Genomic DNA, 23,748 nt, shown 5'->3' with positions numbered 1-23,748 from the left:
TGTAATGCAGAATTTTTTTTTTCTTCACTTTTCTAGTTTATTCCTAAGGTTTTGTACCTAGGTACCTTGCATCTAAGGTGGACTGTAATCGGAAGCCTGTAATGCTGAATTTCTGATTTCTTTATTTTTCTAATTTATTGTTAAGACCTTGTACCTAGGTGCCTCTGTACCTAAGATGGCACCATAAGTGGTGACTTTGTGAACTTTTCACTGTATCCATGTGGGTACATGTGACAATAAACCTAATTCTAATTGTAACTTACAAAGCAAGATCAGATATTGGGAACATTAAAACAACAAATGATAAGATTGCAATTAGACACATTTACTCAGGAAAACACCTTGCAGTGAAAGCCTAACTTCTGTGAATGAATGGAAAATATATTTTAAAATGTTGCTAGGGAATCTAGGTCTAGTAATATAAAATCAGATGAATGGAGCATTAGAAAATATAAGGACAAAGCAAATAAAAGATGAGCTAAGAAGAAAGACGAGTGGATGACCTGAAGAGAAGCATGCTTTATGAATGAAAAGCTTGTCCAGGTCTATGTTTAGAAGGATACAGTGGCATAATGGACTAGTAATCCAGATGCCCAGGCTAATACTCCGAGGACACTGGTTCAAATGTTATCAGAAGCCTTGAGGAACAGGACCTTAGAACATAGAACATAGAACATAGAACATAGAAAAATACAGCGCACTAGAGGCCCTTTGGCCCTCGATGTTGCGCCGATCCAAGCCCACCTAACCTACACTAGCCCACTATCCTCCATATGCCTATCCAATGCCTGTTTAAATGCCCATAAAGAGGGAGACTCCACCACTGCTACTGGCAGGGCATTCCATGAACTCCCAACTCGCTGAGTAAAGAATCTACCCCTAACATCTGTCCTATACCTACCACCCCTTAATTTAAAGCTATGCCCCCTCGTAATAGCTGACTCCATACGTGGAAAAAGGTTCTCATGGTCAACCCTATCTAAACCCCTAATCATCTTGTACACCTCTATCAAGTCACCCCTAAACCTTCTTTTCTCCAATGAAAACAGCCCCAAGTGCCTCAGCCTTTCCTCATACGATCTTCCCACCATACCAGGCAACATCCTGGTAAACCTCCACTGCACCCGTTCCAGTGCCTCCACATCCTTCCTATAGTATGGCGACCAAAACTGCACACAATACTGCAGATGCGGCCGCACCAGAGTCTTATACAACTGCAACATGACCTCAGGACTCCAGAACTCAATTCCTCTACCAATAAAAGCCAGTACGCCATATGCCTTCTTCACCGCATTATTTACCTGGGTGGCAACTTTCAGAGATCTGTGTACATGGACACCAAGATCCCTCTGCTCATCCACACTACCAAGTATCCGACCATTAGCCCAGTACCCCACCTTTTTGTTACTCATACCAAAGTGAATCACCTCACACTTACCCACATTGAAGTCCATCTGCCACCATTCTGCCCAGCTCTGCAGCTTATCTATATTCCGCTGTAACCTGACTCATCCTTCCTCACTGTCAATAACTCCACCGACTTTTGTATCATCCGCAAACTTGCTCACCCAACCTTCTAGCCCCTCCTCCAGGTCATTTATAAAAATTACAAACAGCAATGGTCCCAAAACAGATCCTTGCGGAACATCGCTAGTAACTGCACTCCAAGATGAACCTTTACCATCAACTACTACCCTCTGTCTTCTTCCAGCCAGCCAATTCTTAATCCAAACCTCCAACTCACCCTCAATGCCATACCTCCGTATTTTTTGCAGTAGCCTACCATAGGGAACCTTATCAAACGCCTTACTAAAGTCCATATACACCACATCTACCGCTTTACCCTCATCCACCTCCTTTGTCACCTTCTCAACGAATTCAATAAGGTTTGTGAGGCACGATCTGCTCTTCACAAAACCATGCTGACTATCCTTGATCAAATTATTCCTATCCAGATGTTCATAAATCCTGTCCCTTACAATTCTCTCTAAGACTTTGCCCACAACAGAAGTGAGGCTCACTGGCCTATAGTTACTAGGGTTATCCCTACTCCCCTTCTTGAACAAGGGAACCACATTTGCTATCCTCCAGTCTTCTGGCACTATTCCTGTAGACAACGAGGACATAAAAATCAAGGCCAATGGCTCTGCAATATCCTCCCTTGCTTCCCAGAGAATCCTAGGATAAATGCCATCAGGTCCAGGGGACTTATCTATTTTCACCCTTTCCAGAATTTCCAACACCCCTTCCCTACATACCTCAAAGCCGTCCATTCTAATTAATTGTGACTCAGTATTCACATCGGCAACAATGTCCTGTTCCTGAGTGAATACTGACGAAAAGTATTCATTCAGTGTCTCCCCAATCTCTTCAGCCTCCACATGCAAATTCCCACTACTATCCTTGACTGGACCTATTCCTAGGTAAAAACAATGACTGCAGATGCTGAAAACCAAATACTGGATTAGTGGTGCTGGAAGAGCACAGCAGTTCAGGCAGCATCCAATGAGCAGCGAAATCAACGTTTCGGGCAAAAGCTCTTCATCAGGAGGGCTTTTGACCGAAACGTTGATTTCGCTGCTCATTGGATGCTGCCTGAACTGCTGTGCTCTTCCAGCACCACTAATCCAGTATTTGGACCTATTCCTACCCTAATCATTTCTTTATTCCTGACATACGTATAGAAAGCCTTTGGGTATTCCCTAATCCTACCAATGAACGACTTTTCATGTCCCCTCCTTGCTGCTCTTAGCTCTCTCTGCAGATCCTTCCTGGCTACCTTATAACTCTCAATCGCCCCAACTGAACCTTCAGGCCTCATCTCTACATAGGCCGCCCTCTTCCCTTTAACAAGGGATTCCAATTCCTTATTAAACCATGGCTCCCTCACACGACCCTTTCCTCCCTGCCTGACAGGTACATACTTATCAAGGACACTCAATAGTTGCTCCTTGAACAAGCTCCACATATCAATTGCACCCTTGCCTTGAAGCCTACTTTTCTAAGCCACGCATCCTAAGTCATGCCTCACCGCATCATAATTTCCCTGTCCCCAGCTATAACTCTTGCCCTGCAGTGCACACTTATCCCTCTCCATCACTAAAGTAAAAGTCACCGAATTGTGGTCACTGTCCCCAAAGTGCTCACCTACCTCTAATTCTAACACCTGGCCTGGTTCGTTACCCAGAACCAAATCCAGTATGGCCTCACCTCTTGTTGGCCTGTCTACCCTCCTGCGCACATTGAACAAACACTGACCCATCTAACGAACTCGAGCTGTAGCTTTCCCAGTCAATATCAGGAAAGTTAAAGTCCCCCATAACAACCACTCTATTACTTTCACTCTTCTCCTGAATCATCCTCGCAATCCTTTCTTCTACGTCTCTCGGACTATTAGGAGGCCTGTAGAAAACTTCTAACAGGGTGACCTCACCTTTCCTATTCCTAACCTCAGCCCAAACTACCTCAGATGGCGAGTCTTCATCCATCACCCTCTCCATCGCTGTAATACTATCTTTGACAAGCAATGCCACACCTCCCCCTCTTTTACCCCCACCTCTGACCCTACTAAAACATTTAAACCCTGGAACCTGCAACAGCCAATCCTGTCCCTGTTCTACCCATGTCTCCGTAATAGCCACAACATCGAAGTCCCAGGTGCCAACCCACGCTGCAAGTTCACCTACCTTATTTCGTATACTTCTTGCATTGAAGTATACACACTTCAAACCACTCTTCTGTTTACAGGCATTCTCCTTTGAGATTGATGCCATGTTCCTAACCTCCCTACACTCCAGGTCCTGCACCCTAAAGCTACAGTCTAGGTTCCCATGCCCCTGCAGCGTTAGTTTAAACCCCCCCCCCCCCCCCCCCCCCCCCCCCACCATGTGGGATGATTCTCCTCTGAACACTCTTTGTATTCAATCAGGCATTCCTCACTTTCTATTGTGCATACAACTGGATTGATGAAGCTGATAAATGCCATCATCGAATTAAGCTTATAGTCTCTGTGGAGAATCACTGACTCTGTGCATGTTCAAAACAGAATTTAAATTCCATTCAGAAATTTGAAATTGAATGCTAGTCCCTGTAATGGTAACTAGAAACTATCATTGATTATTTTAAAACCCCCTCAGGTTCACTAATGGCCTTTTAGGTGAAGGAACATCTGCCGTCCTTACATGATCTGGCTGACTTGTGGCGCCAAATCCATGATAACATGGTTTACTCTTAACTATCCTCTGAAGTTGCCTGACAAACCATTCAGTTCAAGGACAGCTAGGTGTGGGCAACAAATGCTGGTCTAGTCAGTAATGCCCATATGCAATTTAGGATTTAAAAAAAACCCAATAAAAATCTAAAGAACGCTTAAGGAGTCAATCAAATATAAAAAGCACATAGGCTACATCTAGGGCACTTCTTGTACTTGCTTGTCTAAGCTGATTTGTAACTTCAAAGCTGCAATCTTTGCTGAAGCCTGCTCATTCAGCACAGATCAGGAATCCCACTTTAGATCTTTCTTAACTCTGTGTGTCTGTACCACATGAGAAGAAACACACACAGACTCAGACTATAGGCTTGATACAACGATGATGTTTACCAGCTTCATCAATCCAACCGAATATGCAATAGAAAGTGAGGATTGACTGACTGAAAACAAAGACAGTTCCGGGGCGAAGCAGCCACCAAGGTACTGTTGCTCAAGGTTGATTCAGACTCCAGTGGAAGGCCTGGGAGCAAAATTGCTCATGCACCCAGATGATAAAAGGCTTGTGCACCTTGTAGAGAAAATAGGTGAATTTGGTCGGCCTCAGGGCTAAATAGAGGGAGAAACAGGCTCCTGCTTTGACTGTTATTCAGTGACCTCTTTGTAAAGCGCACATGTAGAAATGTTGAAATCAGGCTGTATTAGTGAAAAGCCAGTCTAGGTCTATGTTGAAGTTTGGCATCCACGTGAGCAGTGGTCCTGGTTCCACGTGTGTGTGTCCTGCTTTCATTTGCTTTTATTTTCATTTCATTCACTTTGACCTATTCTTCAATCTTGACCTGGTGTCTACCTGAAATGCTAACTCCAGCTGTGTTTTACACCGCCTCTTAAACACTCAACTTGAAAAGCAAAGGTTTACTTGGTTCTCTGTACCACAATACTTATTTAATTTTGTATCTATGTTGCCTTGTTCTGAACTCATCAACAGCTGGAAACAATCTGTTTCAATCTTCGGGTTTTGTACATAATCTTAACTATCCATGAAACCGTCCCTCCTCCATTCTAAACAAAGCTGCTCCAACTTTTTTCATTTGTAGTTATTTGTTACAGGCGGGACATGATGGAGCCACACTGTAAATATTATCTCAATATTATTCTTATACTAGGGTGTGCCAGAGGAATGGGCAACTGCTAACGTTATGCCCTTATTCAAAAAAGGGCTGTAAAGATAAGCCAAACAACTACAGATAATGTCAGAAACAAAAACAGAAATTGTTGGAAAAGCTTAGTACATCTGGCAACTTCTGTGGTGGGAAATCAGAATTACATTTTGGTTCGAGTAACCCTTCCTCAGTTTCTCATTGAAGGCAATTTCTATTTTTGTTTCTGATTTACAACTGCAGAACATTTTTGGAAACTTCTGTAAACAACAGTATGGTACAAAATTAACAATCAAGGATAAATGTTGATTTTTGTAAGGAGAACCTACATGAATTTCATGAGGGAAAATCATGAAATTAACTTGCAGGAGCGTTTTGTTGAGTTATCAGAGAGGGTTATTCAGGAAAATGCTGTTGTGTCGTTTGTGGATTTCCTGAAGGCATTTTATACAGAGTGACACAACAGATTTGAGGAAAGTAATGGCTCTTTGAAAAGAATTAATGACACAAATTTTTAAAAATTGGCTGAGTGACAGTAAACAAGAGTAATGGCTAATAAATGTTTTTAGAATGAATGTCACTATTTTTCCTAATATATTTCAATGATTTAGATCTTGATGTACAAGGTACATTTTCAAAATCCATAGATGCTATGAAACTTGGAACAATTGTAAACTGTAAGGAGATTGGTGTAGAATTTCAAACGGCCCGGAAGGACATGTTTGTGGAATGGGTGCATACGTGGCGAATGAAGGTCAATGTGGAGGGATATGAATAGAGGAAAGACATGGAGAAATATTATAAAATAAAGAGCCCAACTCAGGGGTGACGCAGGAGCTAAAGGACTTTAATGCAGTAGGCATTCAGATGGCGGACGCATTTCCATGTACAGGAGTGTGAGATAGTACTCTCTGATGTAAAGAACACAGAAGGACAGTATAAAATAAAGGATGCTATTCCATAGGGTGTGCAGGAGTAGAGCAATCTGATGGTATGGTACATTAACTATTAAGGCTGGCTGGAAAGATCTGTTAATGCACATTCATTAATAGTGGCATAGAGTACAAGAGGAGGGATGTTGTGGTGAATTTATATAGGACTCTTGTTAAACTCTGGCTAGAGTATTGTGGACAGTTCTGGGCTCCACATTATTGGTAAATGTGAAGACAGTGTGGAGGGTGCAGAAGAGGGTTATGAGAATGGTTCCAGGGGATGCAACACATTAGTTATGAGGAAAGGTTGGAGAAGTTAGGACTGTTTTCCTCAGGATTGAAAGGGCTAAAAAAGGATTTGGTAGGAATTTTCAAACCCGTGAGCGATCCAGACAATGTAGAGAGGGTAGATCTGTTTCTGCTCATCAAAGCATCAAAAAGCAAAGGGCACAGTTTTAAAATGTTTTGCAAGAGAACAAATGTGAGAAGTAAAAGAATTTCCTCACACAGCAAGCAGATCAGGTTTGGAATGTATTACCTGGACGTGTTGTGGAGCAGGCATTAGATGATTACTGGGGGTGAGGTGGGGTTTAGTTTAGCTAAATTGTCTGGACGGCTGGTTTGAAATGCAGAGTGATGACAATAGTTTGGGGTAATTTCCATGAAGACTCTCCTTCTCAAAACAGTCCCTTGCTGAGATGTTTGTATCATCGATAGTGTGGACTTGTTGGGCCGAAGGGCCTGTTCCATACAGTAGGGAATCAAATCTAATAATAAAGGCATTCTGTTGTAGAGAGTGTGGGTACTGTAAGGAAACATCTTTCCAGGAAGGAACACCAATATCATAGAATCCCTACAGGGTGGAACAGGCCATTTTGTCCATTGAGTCCACACTGACCCTCTGAAGAGCATCCCACCCAGACTACCTGGATCCCCTACTACTAGCAAACTTTTTGCATTCTGTGATACTTTTAAAAAGTTGGCTTCATGAGTTCAAAATTCCTTGACTCGAGCTACCCACCTCAATAGCCAAAGCCAGCTCATCATTCTAGATGAGGTCTGGCCCTAGTTCTATATAACTGCACCTTATTCCCTTTGAATCTCTGGGATAAAAAATATTCAAATAATTTTTTAATAATTATTTTTCGTACCTGTTTACTACCTTTAAATGAGTCACCTACAAGGGCTCATAAGTATATTTGTCCTTGACAATTCCTAAGATTTAGAAGGTTAACATAGAATTTATATTGTTTGGATCCTAATTGGGAAAAATACATTGCCTATAATGAATACATTTTCCATAGTTTGCCTTTGCTTTATTCTCCTAATTCTTCTCTTAACCTCTTGCTTTAGTCTATCTTATCTACCTCATTTTTATCCCAGGGAAATGGCATGTTCCCTGACATTTCCTTACCAACTTTCTTAAATAGTGGCGCCACATTAGCCAATCTCCAGTCTTCTGGTACCTCACCTGTGATTTTTGGTGATTTAAATAACTCAGCAAGTGGCCCAGCAATCACTTCCCTAGATTCCCACAAAGTTATAGGGTACACCTGATTAGGGCCTGGGAATGTATCCACTTTTATGCGTTGTAAGACATTCAGCACCACCTCCTCTGTAATATGGACATTTTTCAAGATGTCACCATCTATTTCCCCACATTCTATATTTTCCTTGTCCTCCTCCACAGTACATATTGATGCAAAATACTTGTTTAGTATCACCCACATCTTCTGCGGTTCCACATATAGGCTGCCTTGCTGATCTTTGAGGGGCCCTATTGTCTGCCTATTGTTACCCTTTGGTCCTTAATATATTTATAAAATCCCATTGGATTCTCCTTAACCCTATTTCCCAAAGCTATGTCATGTCCCCTTTTTGCCCTTCTGATTTCCTTCTTAAGTATACTCCTACGCCTTTGTACTCTTCTAAGGATTCACTCGATCTATCCTGTTTCTACCTGACACATGCTTCCTTCTTTTTCTTAACCAATTTCTCTAGTCATCCATCATTCCCTACACCTTGAAGGTTGAAGACAGAGGGTGGTGGTAGAGGGTTGCTTTTCAGACTGGAGGCCGATGACCAGTGGAGTGCCACAAGGATTGGTGCTGGGTCCACTACTTTGCGTCATTTATATAAATGATTTGGATGTGAACATAGGATGTGTGGTTAGTAAGTTTGCAGATGACACTAAAATTGGTAGTGTAGTGGACAGCAAAGAAGGTTACCTCAGATTACAATGGGATCTTGATCAGATGGGCCAATGGGCTGAGGACTGGCAAATAGAGTTTAAATCAGATATATGTGAGGTATTGCATTTTGGAAAGGCAATTCAGGGCACGACTTATACACTTAATGGTAAGGTCCTAGGGAGTGTTGCTGAACAAAGAGACCTTGAAGTGCAGGTTCATATTTCTTAAAAGTGGAGTTGCAAGTGAAGAAGGCATTTGGTATGCTTTTCTTTCTTGAACCGAGCATGAAGTATAGGAGTTGGGAGGTTATGTTGTGGTTGTACAGGACATTGGTAAGGTCACTTTTGGAATATTGTGTGCAGTTCTGGTCTCCCTCCCATCAGAAGGATGTTGTGAAACTTGAGAGGGTTCAGAAAAGCTTTACGAGGATGTTGCCAGGGTTTGAGGATTTGAACTATAGGTAAAGGTTGAATAGGCTGGGGCTGTTTTCCCTGGAGCGTTGGAGGCTGAAGGGTGACTTTATAGAGGTTTATAAAGTCATGAGGGCATAAGAAATGGTAAATGGACACGGTCTTTTCCTGGGGTGGGGGAATCCAGAACTTGGGTGAGAGGGGAAAGACTTAAAACGGATGTAACGGGCAACTTTTTCACGCAGAGGGTGGTGCGTATACGGAATGAGCTGCCAGAGGAAGTGGTGGAGGATGGTACAATTACAACATTTAAAAGGCATCTGGATGGGTACATGAATAGGAAGGTTTTAGAGGGATATGGGCCAAGTGCTGGCAAATAGGACTAGATTAGGTTAGGATATCTGGTCGGCATGGACAAGTTGGACTGAAGGGTCTGTTTCCATGCTGTATATCTCTATGACTCTATGGTGTACAGCTCTATGTATTAATTCTTTGATTTAAAAAAATCCCTAACCATGCTGTCTAAATGCCTTTTCTTGCATGTGAAAACTTTTTCCATGCATCTTTGGTTCCTACTGATATTGCCACATGTCTGTTTAAAAATATGACTTCTTACTTTTATTTACCATCCCAATCAACTTGGTAGCTATTATTGCATTTATAAACATATCGTCCTGCGATATTATTGATGTTACTTTCTCTAATTTATTTCACATAGTTCGAGTGCTGCAGTGCGTGTACTTTATTACTTTTGTTCGAATGTTCCTTTTCTTGTATTTTTTATGACCAAACATCATTCTTTTATCTTTTTTTTCCTGCTTATTTCAAATCAATTAGTTTTTGTTTCCCTCTCTCCTCCTTCTGTTCTTCCTTTATCCTGTTTTGTGGCCACTGCTTATAGCTACACATGCCATGTAATCTGTTGACAAGGTATCCCACTCCTGGCTGTCCTGTGCCATCCCTCACACGTGCCCTGTAGCTTTGCTGCAAGAGCTCAGCTGGCTATGCCTGGGTCGAATCCTTTTTCCCCACTGCCTCCCACTTTGCTCTCTCTGATCAAATTGCTCTCTGATGCTGACCTGTTCTTTTCTGGAAGGACTGTGTTTTACGGCCAATGACATCAGGTGGAGCACTGCATACATTGTCAACTTCGAGTGTTATAGAACAGGAATTCTGCTTTTCGAACTGAATCATAGAGTCATTGAGATGTACAGCACAGAAACAGACCTGTCTGTCCAACTTGGTGAAAGTGAGGACTGCAGATGCTGGAGATTAGAGTCCAGAGTGTGGAAAAGCACAGCAGGTCAGGCAGCATCCAAGGAACAGGAAAATTGATGTTTCGAGCAAAAGCCCTTCATCAAGCTATCCAGCTCATCCAGGCTGACCAGATATCCATAATTTATCTAATCCCATTTAAAACATAGCACAGTACAGGCCCTTTGGCCTTGATGTTATGCTGACCTTTTATCCTACTCTAAGATCAAACTAACCTATACACCCTTCATTTTACTGTCATCCTTGTGCCTATCCAAGTGGCCCTTAAATGTCCCTAATGTATCCAACTCTACTAGCACTGCTGGCAGTGATTCCACATACCTACCACTCTCTGTGTAAAGAACCTACCGCTGACACCTCCCCTAAAACTTCCTTCAATCACCTTAAAATTATACCCCCTCATGATAGCCATTTCCACTTTGGGAAGAAAATCTCTGGCTATCCACTGTATCTATGCCAGTATTAAGGCTGTAGGAGTATACTTAAGACTGAAATCAGGAGGGCAAAAAGGGGACAAGAGATAGCTTTGGCAAATAGAATTAAGAGAATGCAAAGGGTTTTTACAATACATTAAGGACAAAAGGGTAACTAGGGAGAGAATAGGGCCCCTCAAAGATCAGCAAGGCGGCCTTTGTGTGGAGCCACAGAAAATGGGGGAGATACTAAATGAATATTTTGCATCAGTATTTGGAAAAGGATATTGAATATATAGAAAGTAGGGAAATAGATGGTGACACCTTGCATCATATCCATATTACAGAGGAGGAAGTACTGGATGTCTTGAAACGCATAAAGGTGGATAAATCCCCAGGACCTGATCAGGTGTACCCTAGAACTCTGTGGGAAGCTAGAGGAGTGATTGCTGGGCCTCTTGCTGAGATATTTGTATCATCGATAGTCACAGGTGAGATGTCAGAGAGTGGAGGTTGGCTAACGTGGTGCCACTATTTAAGAAGGGTGGTAAAGACAAGCCAGGGAACTATAGTCCAGTGAACCTGATGTCAGTGGTGGGCAAGTTGTTGGAGGGAATCCTGAGGGACAGGATGTACATGTATTTGGAAAGGCAAGGACTGATTAGGGCTAGTCAACATGGCTTTGTGCATGGGAAATCATGACTCACAAACTTTGAGCTTTTTGAAGAAGTAACAAAGAGGATTGATGAGGGCAGACCAGTAGATGTGATCTATATGGACTTCAGTAAGGCATTTGACAAGGTTCCCCATGGAAGATTAGCAAAGTTAGATCTCACGGAATACAGGGAGAACTAGCCATTTCGATACAGAACTGGCTCAAAGGTAGAAGACAGAGGGTAGTGATGGAGGGTTGTTTTTCAGATTGGAGACCTGTGACCAGTGGAGTGCCGTAAGGATCAGTGCTGGGTCCTCTACTTTTTGTCATTTACATAAATGATTTAGATGTGAGCATAAGAGGTACAGTTAGTAAGTTTGCAGATGACACCAAAATTGGAGGTGTAGTGGACAGTGAAGAATGTTACCTCAGATTACAACAGGATCTGGACCAGATGGGCCGATGGGCTGAGAAGTGACAGATGGAGTTTAATTCAGATAAATGCGAAGTGCTGCATTTTGGGAAAGCAAATCTTAGCAGGACTTATACACTTAATGGTAAGGTCCTAGGAGTGTTGCTGAACAAAGAGACCTTGGAGTGCAAGTTCATAACTCCCTGAAAGTGGAGTCACAGGTACCTAGGATAGTGAAGAAGGCGTTTGGTATGCTTTCCTTTATTGGTCAGGGTACTGCTTACAGGAGTTGCGAAGTCATGTTGCGGCTGTACAGGACATTGGTTAGGCCACTGTTAAAATATTGCATGTAATTCTGGTCTCCTTCCTATTGGAAAAATGTTGTGAAACTTGAAAGGATTCAGAAAAGATTTACAAGGATGTTGCCAGGGTTGGAGGGTTTGAGCTACAGGGAGAGGCTGAACAGGCTGGGGCTGTTTTCCCTGGAGTGTCAGAGGCTGAGGGGTGACCTTATAGAGGTTTACAAAATCATGAGGGCATGGATAGGATAAATAGACAAAGTCTTTTCCCTGGGGTCGGGGAGTCCAGAACTAGAGGGCATAGGTTTAGGGTGAGAGGGGAAAGATATAAAAGAGACCTAAGGGGCAACCTTTTCACACAGAGGGTGGCACGTGTATGGAATGAGCTGCCAGAGGAAATGGTGGAGCCTGGTGCAATTGCAACATTTAAAAGGCATTTGGATGGGTATATGAATAGGAGGGGATTGGAGGGATATGGACCGGGTGCTGTCAGGTGGGACTACATTGGGTTGGGATATCTGGTCGGCATGGACGGGTTGGACCGAAGGGTCTGTTTCCATGCTGTACATCTCTATGACTCTATCTTGTACATCTCTATCAAGTCACCTCTCATCCTTCTTCACTTGAATGACAACAGCCCTAGCTCCCTCAACCTTTCTTCATAAGACCTGACCTCCAGTCCAGGCAGCATCCTGGTAAATCTCCTCTGCACCCTCTCTCAAGCTTCCACATCCTTCTGATAATGAGGTGACCAGAACTGAACATAATATTCCAATTGTGGTCTAACCAGGGCATTATAGAGCTGCAACTTAATCTTGTGGCTTTTAAACTCCATCCCCCTGTTAATGAAGACCAATTCGTCATATCAACTTGGGTGGAAACTTTGAGGGATCTGTGGACATGGACCCCAAGATGCCTCTGTTCCTCCACACTGCCAAGAATCATGCCTTTAACCCTATATTCTGCATTCAAATTCAACCTTCCAAAATGAATCACTTCACACTTTTCCAGGTTGTACTCCATCTGCCACTTCTCAGCCCAACTCTGCATTATGGAGAAGGTGAGGACTGCAGATGCTGGAGATCAGAGCCTGAAGAAGGGCTCATGCCCGAAACGTTGATTCTCCTGCTCCTTGGATGCTGCCTGACCTGCTGTGCTTTTCCAGCAACACATTTTCAACTCAGCGTTATGTCAATGTCCCATTGCAACCTACAATAGCCTTCCACATTATCCATCACTCCATCAACCATTGTGTCATCAGCAAACCTCCTAAACCACCCTTCCACTTCATCATTGTCATTTATAAAAATCACAAAGAGCAGAGGTCCCAGAACAGATCCCTGAAGAACACCACTGGTCACCAAGCTCCAGGCTGAATACTTTCCATCTACCACTACCTTCTATGGGCCAGCCAATTCTGTATTCAGACAGCCAAATTTCCCTGTATCCCATGCCTCCTTATTTTCTGAATGAACCAACCATGGGGAACCTTATCAAATGCCTTGCTCTACCTTCATCAATGTGTTTTGTAACATCCTCAAAGAATTTAATAAGATTTGTGAGGCATGACCTGCCCCTCACAAAGCCACACTGACTATCTCTAATCAAACTGTGGTTTCCCAAATAATCATAAATCATGCCTGTCTGAATCCTCTCCAATAATATGCCTATCACCAACCTAAGACTGACTGGTCTGTAATTCCCAGGAATATCTCTAATCTCTTTCTTGAACAAGGGAATAACATTTGCCACCCTCCAATCATCTAGTACTACTCCAGTGGACAGTGAGGATGCAAAGATCATCACCAAAAGTGAGCAATCTCTTCCCTCACTTCCTGTAGTAACCGAGAATATATCCCCTCTAACCCAGGGGATTTATCCTTGTGTTTTTCAAAATTTCCAGCATTTCATCCTTCATCTTAACACCAACCTGTTCAAGCATATCAGCTTGTTTCACGCTGTCCTCACAAATGTCAAGGTCCCCCTCATTAGTGAATAGTAAAGATCTCCCCTACCTCCTCTGATTTCAGGCACAAGTTCCCTCCACCATCCTGATTGGCCCTGACCTCACATAAGTGTAGAATGCCTTGGGGTTTTTCTTAATCCTTCCCACCAAGTCTTTTTCATGCCCCCTTTTAGCTCTTCTAAGTCCATTCTTCAGTTCCTTTCTGGCTACATTGTAACTCACTAGAACCCAGCACTTGGCCCATGTCCCTCTAAACCCTTCCTATTCATGTACCCATCCAGATGCCTTTTAAATGTTCTAATTGTATCCGCCTCGACCACAACCTCTGACAGCTCATTCCATACACGCACCACCCTCTACATAAAAGCCTTGTCTCTTATGTCCTTTTTAGATCTTTCCCTTCTCACCTTAAACCTCTAGTTTTGGACTGCTTTACCCTGGGGAGAAGACCTTGGCTATTCACCCAGTCTATGCCTCTCATGATTTTATAAACTTCTGTAAGTTCTCTAACACCTCCAGGGAAAATAGCCCCAGCCTATTTAACCTCTCCATACAATTCAACCCTGGCAACATTCTTGTAAATCTTTTCTGTACTCTTTGAAGTTTAACAACATCTTTCCTATAACACGGAGACCACACTAAACACAATAATCCTAAAGTTGCCTAACCAGTGTCTGTACAGCTATAACATGACCTCCCGATTCCTATACCCATTGCAGTGACCAATAAAGGCAAGTGTACCAAACACCCTCTTCACTATCTTGTCTGCCTGTGACTCCACATTCAAGGAACTACGAACCTGCACCCCAAGGTCTCTTTGTTCATCAACACTCCGCAGGACCCCATCACAAAGTGTAGAAGTCTTGCCCTGATTTCATTTTCCAAAATGCAGCACCCCACAGTTATCTAAATTAAACCCCATCTGCCACTCCTCAGCCCATCAGCCCATCTGATCAAGATCTCATTGTGCTCTGAGATAACCTTCTTCACTGTCCAGAGGACCACCAATTTTGGGGTCATCTACAAACTTACTAACAATTACTCCTATGTTCGCATCCAAATCATTTACATAAATGACAAAAAGCCGGGACCCAGCACTGATCCTTGCGACACACCGCTGGTCACCCACCCCCAGTCGGAAAAACAACCCTCCACCAGAACCCTCTGTCTTCTACCTTCAAGCTGCTTTTGTTTCCAAATCGCTAGCTCTCGCTTGATTTCATGTGATACCACCTTGCTAAACATTCTATCATGCTGATCCCTATTAAATATCATGTTGAAGTCCATACAGACAATGTCTACTGCTCTGCCTTCATCAATCTGTTTTGTCACCTCTTCAAAAAACTCAATCAAGTTTGTGAGACATGATTTCCCACGCACAAAGCCATGTTGACTATCCCTAATCAGTCCTTGCCTTTCCAAATACATGTAAATCTGATCCCTCAGAATCGCTTCCAATAACCTATGCACCACTGTCGCCAGGCTCAATGTATAGTTCAGTGGATTTTTATTACCACCTTTCTTAAATAGCAGCATCACATTAGCCACCCTCTGGCACCTCACCCCTGGCTATCAATGATGCAAATATCTCAGCAAGGGGTTCAGCAATCACCTCCCTAGCTTTCCATGGAGTTCTGGGATGTACCCCATCAGATCCCGGGGATTTATCCACCTTTGTACATTTGAAGACGTCCAGCACCTCCTCCTCTGTAATATGGACACTTTTCAAGATATCACTGTTTATTTCTCCAAGTTTTCTAGCTCTCCTCAGTATATATTGACACAAAATACTTGTTTAGTATCTCGCCCATCTCCTGTGGTTCCACACAAAAGCTGTTTCGCTGATTTTTTAATGGCCTCTATTCTCTCCTAAGTTTTTTTTTGTAATTAATGTATTTGTGGAATCTTTTTGCATTCTGCTTAACCCTATTTGTCAAAGCTATCTCATGTTACATTTCTGCCCACCAGATTTCCTTCTTGAGTATGCTCCGACTGCCCTTTTACTGGAGGCCGGAGAAAAGGTTTCAAATTACTGCTTCCATAGACTAACTGTTCTCATGGAAACAAACAGGCAGTGTCATGCTCACTCTCAACATGTGCTGAGGGGTGGGTGGCAGAGGCAGGAGGGAGGGATGCATCATAAATGTAGTATGTTGTAAAATTAAGGAAACTGTCAAGCACAGAATGAGTTCAGTGCAGATCCAAGTATTTGTTAAAGGCAGTGCTGGGCACTGCCTGTAAGTGAAGAAGATGGTTTAATATAGTGGAGTGTGCCCAATCCTGAGGGATGGGAGCAAATTACAGTCTCCTGGGAGGTGGAAGACAAGAGGAACGGCCGACAGAAATGGCCCTTGAAAACCTTTGCTGTTTTCTCTCCACTGTCCTGCAGTGAATATTCCTGATTTAATTCCAGCCTCAAATGGTTTATTCTTGTCCTGGGCTAACATCAATGGTGTCAGTAATCACTGATTTCCTGTGCCTTGCAGTGGCGGGGGATCTCCCCAAACCCAGGGAAAAGACTTTGTCTATTTATCCTATCCATGCCATTCCTGATTTTATAAACCTCTATAAGGTCACCCCTCAGCCTCCGACACTCCAGGGAAAACAGCCCCAGCCTATGCAGCCTCTCCCTATAGCTCAAATCCTCCAACCCTGCCAACATCCTTGTAAATCGTTTCTGAACCCTTTCAAGTTTCACAGCATCTTGCCATGATCTTATCAGTTTACTAGTTAGGTTGTAAAGGAATTTTGAACATTCAAGAAAAAAAGATGCTCTCCCACACTGGAAACATTTAGTCCATTGTTGTTAAATGGACATATTAGCACCAACAGGCCTGAATCCCCAATGCCTTTAGGAGAGAAAACTATGAAAACAGCAGTAAAACAATGTGGCTTTTTTTCTAATATTAGATATCAAAGAGCATTATTTCCAATTCACGGTGGTCGAAAATCTATCAGCAAGTGTAGTAACTCTATCCAAAATGATGACACAAAGTGTTATATGGCATAATGTGTATATCTGTTAAATTCACAGCAATTTCTTCCATTTTATTTTTAGTTGAATTGTCATTGGCTGGACATAAGTTAAGGTCAGATGATACCATCAGAGACTGAAGGTCATTGGACTCTGTGAAATGTAACAGATTAAACATAGAAAGTAAATGTAAATGCTGAATCAGCAATATCTCTCTGGTTCCGACAAGAAAACTAGTCATGGCAGCAACACTGCAACAAATTACTGTAAGTATGAAAAGCAGCTAATTTTAACTAATTCAAATGAATCAAGTCACAAGGTTTAAAGAGTTGCGGAGTTGTAGTCATTAATTAAAACAAACAGAAGTTATCTATTTGATAGGCTGCTGTTTCTAATGGCCACGAATGTCTTTGTACCTTGTGAAATTAAAGTGCCACACAAGTTAGACTTTACATGTCCATATAATCCGCCGAACATGGTAAAATGATTCTTTGGCATATACCATATTCTAAAGTGATCTCTAACATCTGCAGGCTCCTATTATTGCTAGTAGAGTATTGTTTTAACTGGAGACAAGATTTTAACATAGTCCTGATCCAAACTGGAATTTTTCTCTGATCATGTCATTTAGTTTTATTTATTTAGATTCAGAGAAGATTCATAGATTCGTTTAAACTTACCGTTCAGTCAGACAGAGAATCAGATTAATCAATCATGGGTCAAACCATGAGTAACTTTATTTATAAATGAAAATTATTCAATTGCGAGTTGTTTTTAAATAATGTTATTTCTAATGATCCACTTGAACTTTTAAAAAAATACAGTGCACCCACTTGTGAAGTGAGACGTTTGCTCTGTAAGAAAGATAGTTATATGCAAAACATAATTTGCTTGAAATTGGTTACACTAAATTGAGCACACTTGTTCTGTTGCAGACTGTAACTGGAGTGGAACTCGAGCCTCCTCCTCCATCTTTGAGGGTAGAATTCCAAACTCTTTTGACACCAGAAGCGATCCAGTTCCTAGCAGAATTGGTCTCTACTTTTGATGCAGACGTTGATGAGGTACATTTATCTAGTGAGGTTGTGGTGGAGCTGGGGGGGTGGCCATGAGATATAACAATGTGTGACTACTTCAAATCATTGCTGGTGCATTGCCATTTACTGGTTAGTTTGCTATTGGGTTACATTGTCTTTTCCCTATAATAATGCTTTAACAATGACACTTCCACTTGAGGCAACAGCCTTTAGATTCAAACATACTGGCTGGAGTTCTCCCAGCCCCCAGAGGACATGTGTGTTAAAAAATCAATTGGATAAACATGGCGAGGTCAGAAAAATGAGACTCTGGATGTTTGGAAAAAAGTGCAATTTTGCATGCATGTTGGAACAATGAGATGAGAATCCTGCTGTTGGTGGGTAACAGGTTCTTTAGTATGCATTGGTGCCTCATTACTCCCTATTCCCACTGCATTTATATACTGTTCTCTATTCTGTGACATGGCAGAGAGAAAATAGATGATGATAACTCAAACATGGCAATCGAAGTGACTACTTGGCAATTCCAGCTTGGCAATTCCAGCCTTCGTTCCTGATGAAGGGCTTTTGCCCGAAACATCAGTTTCACTGCTCCTTGGATGCTGCCTGAACTGCTGTGCTCTTCCAGCACCACTAATCCAGAATCTGGTTTCCAGCATCTGCAGTCATTGTTTTTACCTACCTAATTCCAGCTTGTAGATTGTTTTCCCAGGTCTCAGCCTTGATCAGCAGATCTCAGGGTACACTCCACAGATAGCAATCACCTGCATTTCCCCCATCCCACCCTTGGAAATTGGCATTGAACACCGCCTCATTACATCATCATGGCACATCTCTGACTCATTTAGAATATAGTTATTCAATTCAGTCCTGCACATCGCATTGTAATGAGCTGCCAGGTGTTGCTCACAATTTCACACACGCATTTCATGCATCAGAGCAGGGTGCGTCTCTGTTTGGTGTCTTATGATCAGATTCTTTCCCATCTGAAATTCTTTGCACAACTTCAAATTGCTGCTAGAAAAATGCCTTTTACTTACCATTCTTCTATTACACTGTAACTTTCGCGTTTTTCACTTCTGTGTCCAATTCTGGTCGCCACATTACCAAAAGGATATGGACGCTTTGGAGAGGGTGCAGAGAAGGTTTACGAGGATGTTGCCTGGTATGGAAGGTGCGAGCTATGAAAAAAGGTTGAGTTGGTTAGGTTTATTTTCAATAGAAAAAAGGAGATTGAGGGGGGGCCTGATTGAGGTTTACAAAATCATGAAGGGTATAGACAGGGTGGAGAGAGACAAGCTTTTTCCCAGGGTGAAGGATTCAATAACAGGAGGTCACGGTTTCAAGGTGAGAGATGGAAAGTTTAAGGGGGATACATGCGGCAGGTACTTCACACAGAGGGTGGTGGGCGTTTGGAACGCATTGCCAGTAGAGTGGGAGCAGCGGCCGAGGAAAAACGAACCCGGGAGACTACAGCTAAGGTAAGACAGTTTGTTTCAAAATTACTTACCTGTAGCAGGCAGCGGTTTTTTTTTCTCTCTCTTCACAAAAAGAGCGGGAGCAGCAGAGCAAGTGACGGTAAACAGAGGGGCAGCCGGGAAGGAGAACGGTGAGTATAAATACTCCCCCTTTAATCACCAACGGTCATTTGAGTGGGAGCAGCGGCCGAGGAAAAACGAACCCGGGAGACTACAGCTAAGGTAAGACAGTTTGTTTCAAAATTACTTACCTGTAGCGGGCAGCGGAAGTGAGGTTGGAGCGCATAGCTGGGCGGGAAGGTAAGTGATTAGTATTTGAGTGGGTGTGTTCTAGACCCCAGGTCCTACTTCCGTAGGGCCACCCTCCCACCCTCCTCCTCTAACCTAACTTAAAAGTCCACAGGTTATTGACTCAGTGTTCTTGTTTTTGGAGACAGTGTACAGTCATGGCAGCGCAGGCGGTGGAATGTTCCTCCTGCAGGATGTTTGAGGTAGGGGTGACCACCGATACTCCTGCCGACTTCGTGTGCAGGAAATGCAGTCAGATCCTGATCCTCACCGAACGAGTTAGGGAACTGGAACTGGAGCTGGATGAGCTGAGGATTATTCAAGAGGCTGAGAGGGTGATCGATAGAAGCTACAGGGACATAGTTACGCCAGAGAACAGAGGTAGCTGGGTAACAGTTAGAGGTGGGAAGGGGAAGAAACAGGCAGTGCAGGGTTCCCCTGTGGTCGTTCCCCTAAAAAATAAGTATGCAGCTTTGGAAACTGTTGGGGGGGACAGCCTTGCAGGTGTAAGCTGCAGTGAAGGGGTCTGTGGCTCTGAGATTCAGAAGGGAAAGGGGGAGAAGAGGAGAGCGCTAGTTATGGGGGACTCTCTAGTTAGAGGGACGGACAGGCGGTTCTGTGGACATGGGCGAGACTCTCGGCTGGTTTGTTGCCTCCCGGGTGCTAGGGTCCGAGACGTCTCGGACCGTGTCTTCAGAATCCTTAAGGGGGAGGGTGTGCAGCCAGAAGTCGTGGTACACATTGGCACCAACGACATAGGTAGGAAGAGGGGTGGGGAGGTCATTCAAGAGCTCAAGGAGTTAGGCTGGAAGCTAAAAGCTAGGACAGACAGAGTCGTCATCTCTGGGTTGTTGCCGGTGCCACGTGACAGAGAGGCAAAGAATAGGGAGAGAGTGCAGTTGAACACGTGGCTGCAAGGATGGTGTAGGAGGGAGGGCTTCAGATATTTGGACAATTGGACTGCATTCTGGGGAAGGTGGGACCTGTATAAACAGGACGGGTTGCACCTGAACCAGAAGGGCACCAATATCCTGGGGGGTAGGTTTGCTAGCACTCTTCGGGGGGGTTTAAAATAATTTGGCAGGGGGATGGGATCCGGACTTGTAGTCCAGCAAGTAAGCTAGCTGTGTGTCAGGATGCCCAAGACTGTAGGGAAGCTGTGGAGAAGGTAGCACTGACAGGGACTACTTGCGGACACAGAGATGGGCTCAAGTGCGTATACTTCAACGCAAGGAGTATCAGAAATAAGGTGGGTGATCTTAAGGCGTGGATCGGTACCTGGGACTACGATGTTGTGGCCATCACGGAAACATGGATAAATGAGGGACAGGAATGGCTGTTGGAGGTTCCTGGTTACAGATGTTTCAGTAAGATTAGGGAGGGTGGTAAAAAAGGAGGGGGGGTGGCATTGCTAATTAGAAATGGTATAACGGCTGCAGAAAGGAAGTTTGAGGGGGATCTGCCTCTGGAGGTAGTATGGGCTGAAGTCAGAAATAGGAAAGGTGCAGTCACCTTATTGGGTGTTTATTATAGGCCCCCCAATAGCAGCAGAGATGTGGAGAAACAGATTGGGAAACAGATTTTGGAAAGGTGCAGAAGCCACAGGGTCGTAGTCATGGGCGACTTCAACTTCCCAAATATTGATTGGAAGCTCTTTAGATCAAGTAGATTGGATGGGGCGGTGTTTGTGCAGTGTGTCCAGGAAGCTTTTCTAACGCAGTATGTAGATTGTCCAACCAGAGGGGAGGCCATATTGGATTTGGTACTCGGTAACGAACCGGGACAAGTGGTGGGCTTGTTGGTGGGTGAACATTTTGGTGATGGCGACCACAATTCTGTGACTTTCACCTTGGTTATGGAGAGAGATAGGTGCGCACAACAAGGTAGATTTTACAATTGGGGGAAGGGAAATTACGATGCTGTAAGACAGGATTTGAGGAGCATACGTTGGGAGCATAGGCTGTTAGGGAAGGATGTGGTGGAAATGTGGGACTTTTTCAAGGAGCAGATACGACGTGTCCTTGATATGTATGTACCGATCAGGCAGGGAAGAAATGGTCGTGTGAGGGAGCCTTGGTTGACGAGGGAGGTTGAATGTCTAGTAAAGAGGAAGAAGGAGGCTTACATAAGGTTGAGGAAACAAGGTTTAGACAGAGCAGTGGAGGGATACAGGATAGCCAGAAGGGACCTGAAGAAAGGGATTAGGAGAGCTAAGAGAGGGCATGAAAAATCCCTGGCGGATAGGATCAAGGATAACCCCAAGGCATTCTATGCATATGTGAGAAACCTGAGAATGACGAGAACGAGGGTAGGTCCGATCAAGGACAGTGGTGGGAGACTGTGTATTGAGTCGGAAGAGATAGGAGAGGTCTTGAACAAGTACTTCTCTTCAGTATTTACGAACGAGAGGGACCGTATTGTTGAAGAGGAGAGTGTGAAACGGACTGATAAGCTAGAAGAGATACCTGTTAGGAAGGAAGATGTGTTGGACATTTTGAACAACTTGAGGATAGACAAGTCCCCCGGGCCTGACGGGATATATCCTAGGATTATGTGGGAAGCAAGAGAGGAAATTGCAGTACCGTTGGCAATGATCTTCTCGTCTTCACTGGCAACTGGGGTGGTACCAGGGGACTGGAGAGTAGCGAATGTTGTGCCCCTGTTCAAAAAAGGGAATAGGGATAACCCCGGGAATTACAGGCCAGTTAGTCTTACTTCTGTGGCAGGCAAAGTAATGGAAAGGGTACTGAGGGATAGGATTTACGAGTATCTGGAAAGACACTGCTTGATTAGGGACAGCCAGCACGGATTTGTGAAGGGTAGGTCTTGCCTTACAAGTCTTATTGAATTCTTCGAGGAGGTGACCAAGCATGTGGATGAGGGTAGAGCAGTGGATGTAGTGTACATGGATTTTAGTAAGGCATTTGATAAGGTTCCCCATGGTAGGCTTATGCGGAAAGTCAGGAGGCATGGGATAGAGGGAAATTTGGCCAATTGGATAGAAAACTGGCTAACCGGTAGAAGTCAGAGAGTGGTGGTAGATGGTAAATATTCAGCATGGAGTCCAGTTACAAGTGGAGTTCCGCAGGGATCAGTTCTGGGTCCTCTGCTGTTTGTAATTTTTATTAATGACTTAGAGGAGGGAGTCGAAGGGTGGGTCAGTAAATTTGCAGATGATACAAAGATAGGTGGAGTTGTGGACAGTGAGGAGGGCTGTTGTCGGCTGCAGAGGGACTTAGATAGGATGCAGAGCTGGGCTGAGGAGTGGCTGATGGAGTTCAACCCTGCCAAGTGTGAGGTTGTCCATTTTGGAAGAACAAATAAGAATGCGGAATACAGGGTTAATGGTAGGGTTCTTGGTCAGGTGGAGGAACAGAGGGATCTTGGGGTCTATGTACATAGATCTTTGAAGGTTGCCACTCAGGTGGATAGAGTTTGTAAGAAGGCCTATGGAGTATTATCGTTCATTAGCAGAGGGATTGAATTCAAGAGTCGTGAGGTGATGTTGCAGCTGTACAGGACTTTGGTTAGGCCACATTTGGAGTACTGTGTGCAGTTCTGGTCGCCTCACTTTAGGAAAGATGTGGAAGCTTTGGAGAGGGTGCAGAGAAGATTTACCAGGATGTTGCCTGGAATGGAGAGTAGGTCGTACGAGGATAGGTTGAGAGTTCTCGGCCTTTTCTCATTGGAACGGCGAAGGATTAGGGGTGACTTGATCGAGGTTTATAAGATGATCAGAGGAATAGATAGAGTAGACAGTCAGAAACTTTTTCCCCGGGTACAACAGAGTGTTACAAGGGGACATAAATTTAAGGTGAAGGGTGGAAGGTATAGGGGAGATGTCAGGGGTGGGTTCTTTACCCAGAGAGTGGTGGGGGCATGGAATGTGCTGCCCGAGGGAGTGGTAGAGTCAGATTCATTGGCGACCTTTAAGCGGCATTTGGATAGGTACATGGATGGGTGCTTAATCTAGGATAGAAGTTCGGCACAACATCGTGGGCCGAAGGGCCTGTTCTGTGCTGTATTGTTCTATGTTCTATGTTCTATGTT

General features: G+C 43.7%; 1 protein-coding gene across 1 annotated transcript in view; it reads left to right on the top strand.

Annotated features, from left to right (window-relative positions):
• The window catches only part of ugl (ureidoglycolate lyase), a 77,075-nt gene that overhangs the window by 4,365 nt on the left and 48,962 nt on the right, over window positions 1–23,748 (top strand). Inside the window, exons 2-3 of the mRNA XM_072584092.1 lie at window positions 16,980–17,161; window positions 17,831–17,959. Coding sequence (XP_072440193.1) covers window positions 17,135–17,161; window positions 17,831–17,959 — 156 coding nt within the window. The 5' untranslated portion in view covers window positions 16,980–17,134. The remainder of the gene's footprint in view (window positions 1–16,979; window positions 17,162–17,830; window positions 17,960–23,748) is intronic.

Source organism: Chiloscyllium punctatum, chromosome 14 (assembly GCF_047496795.1).
Source record: "Chiloscyllium punctatum isolate Juve2018m chromosome 14, sChiPun1.3, whole genome shotgun sequence".
Classification (NCBI taxonomy): domain Eukaryota; kingdom Metazoa; phylum Chordata; class Chondrichthyes; order Orectolobiformes; family Hemiscylliidae; genus Chiloscyllium; species Chiloscyllium punctatum.
This window is presented reverse-complemented; position numbering and strand designations above follow the sequence as displayed.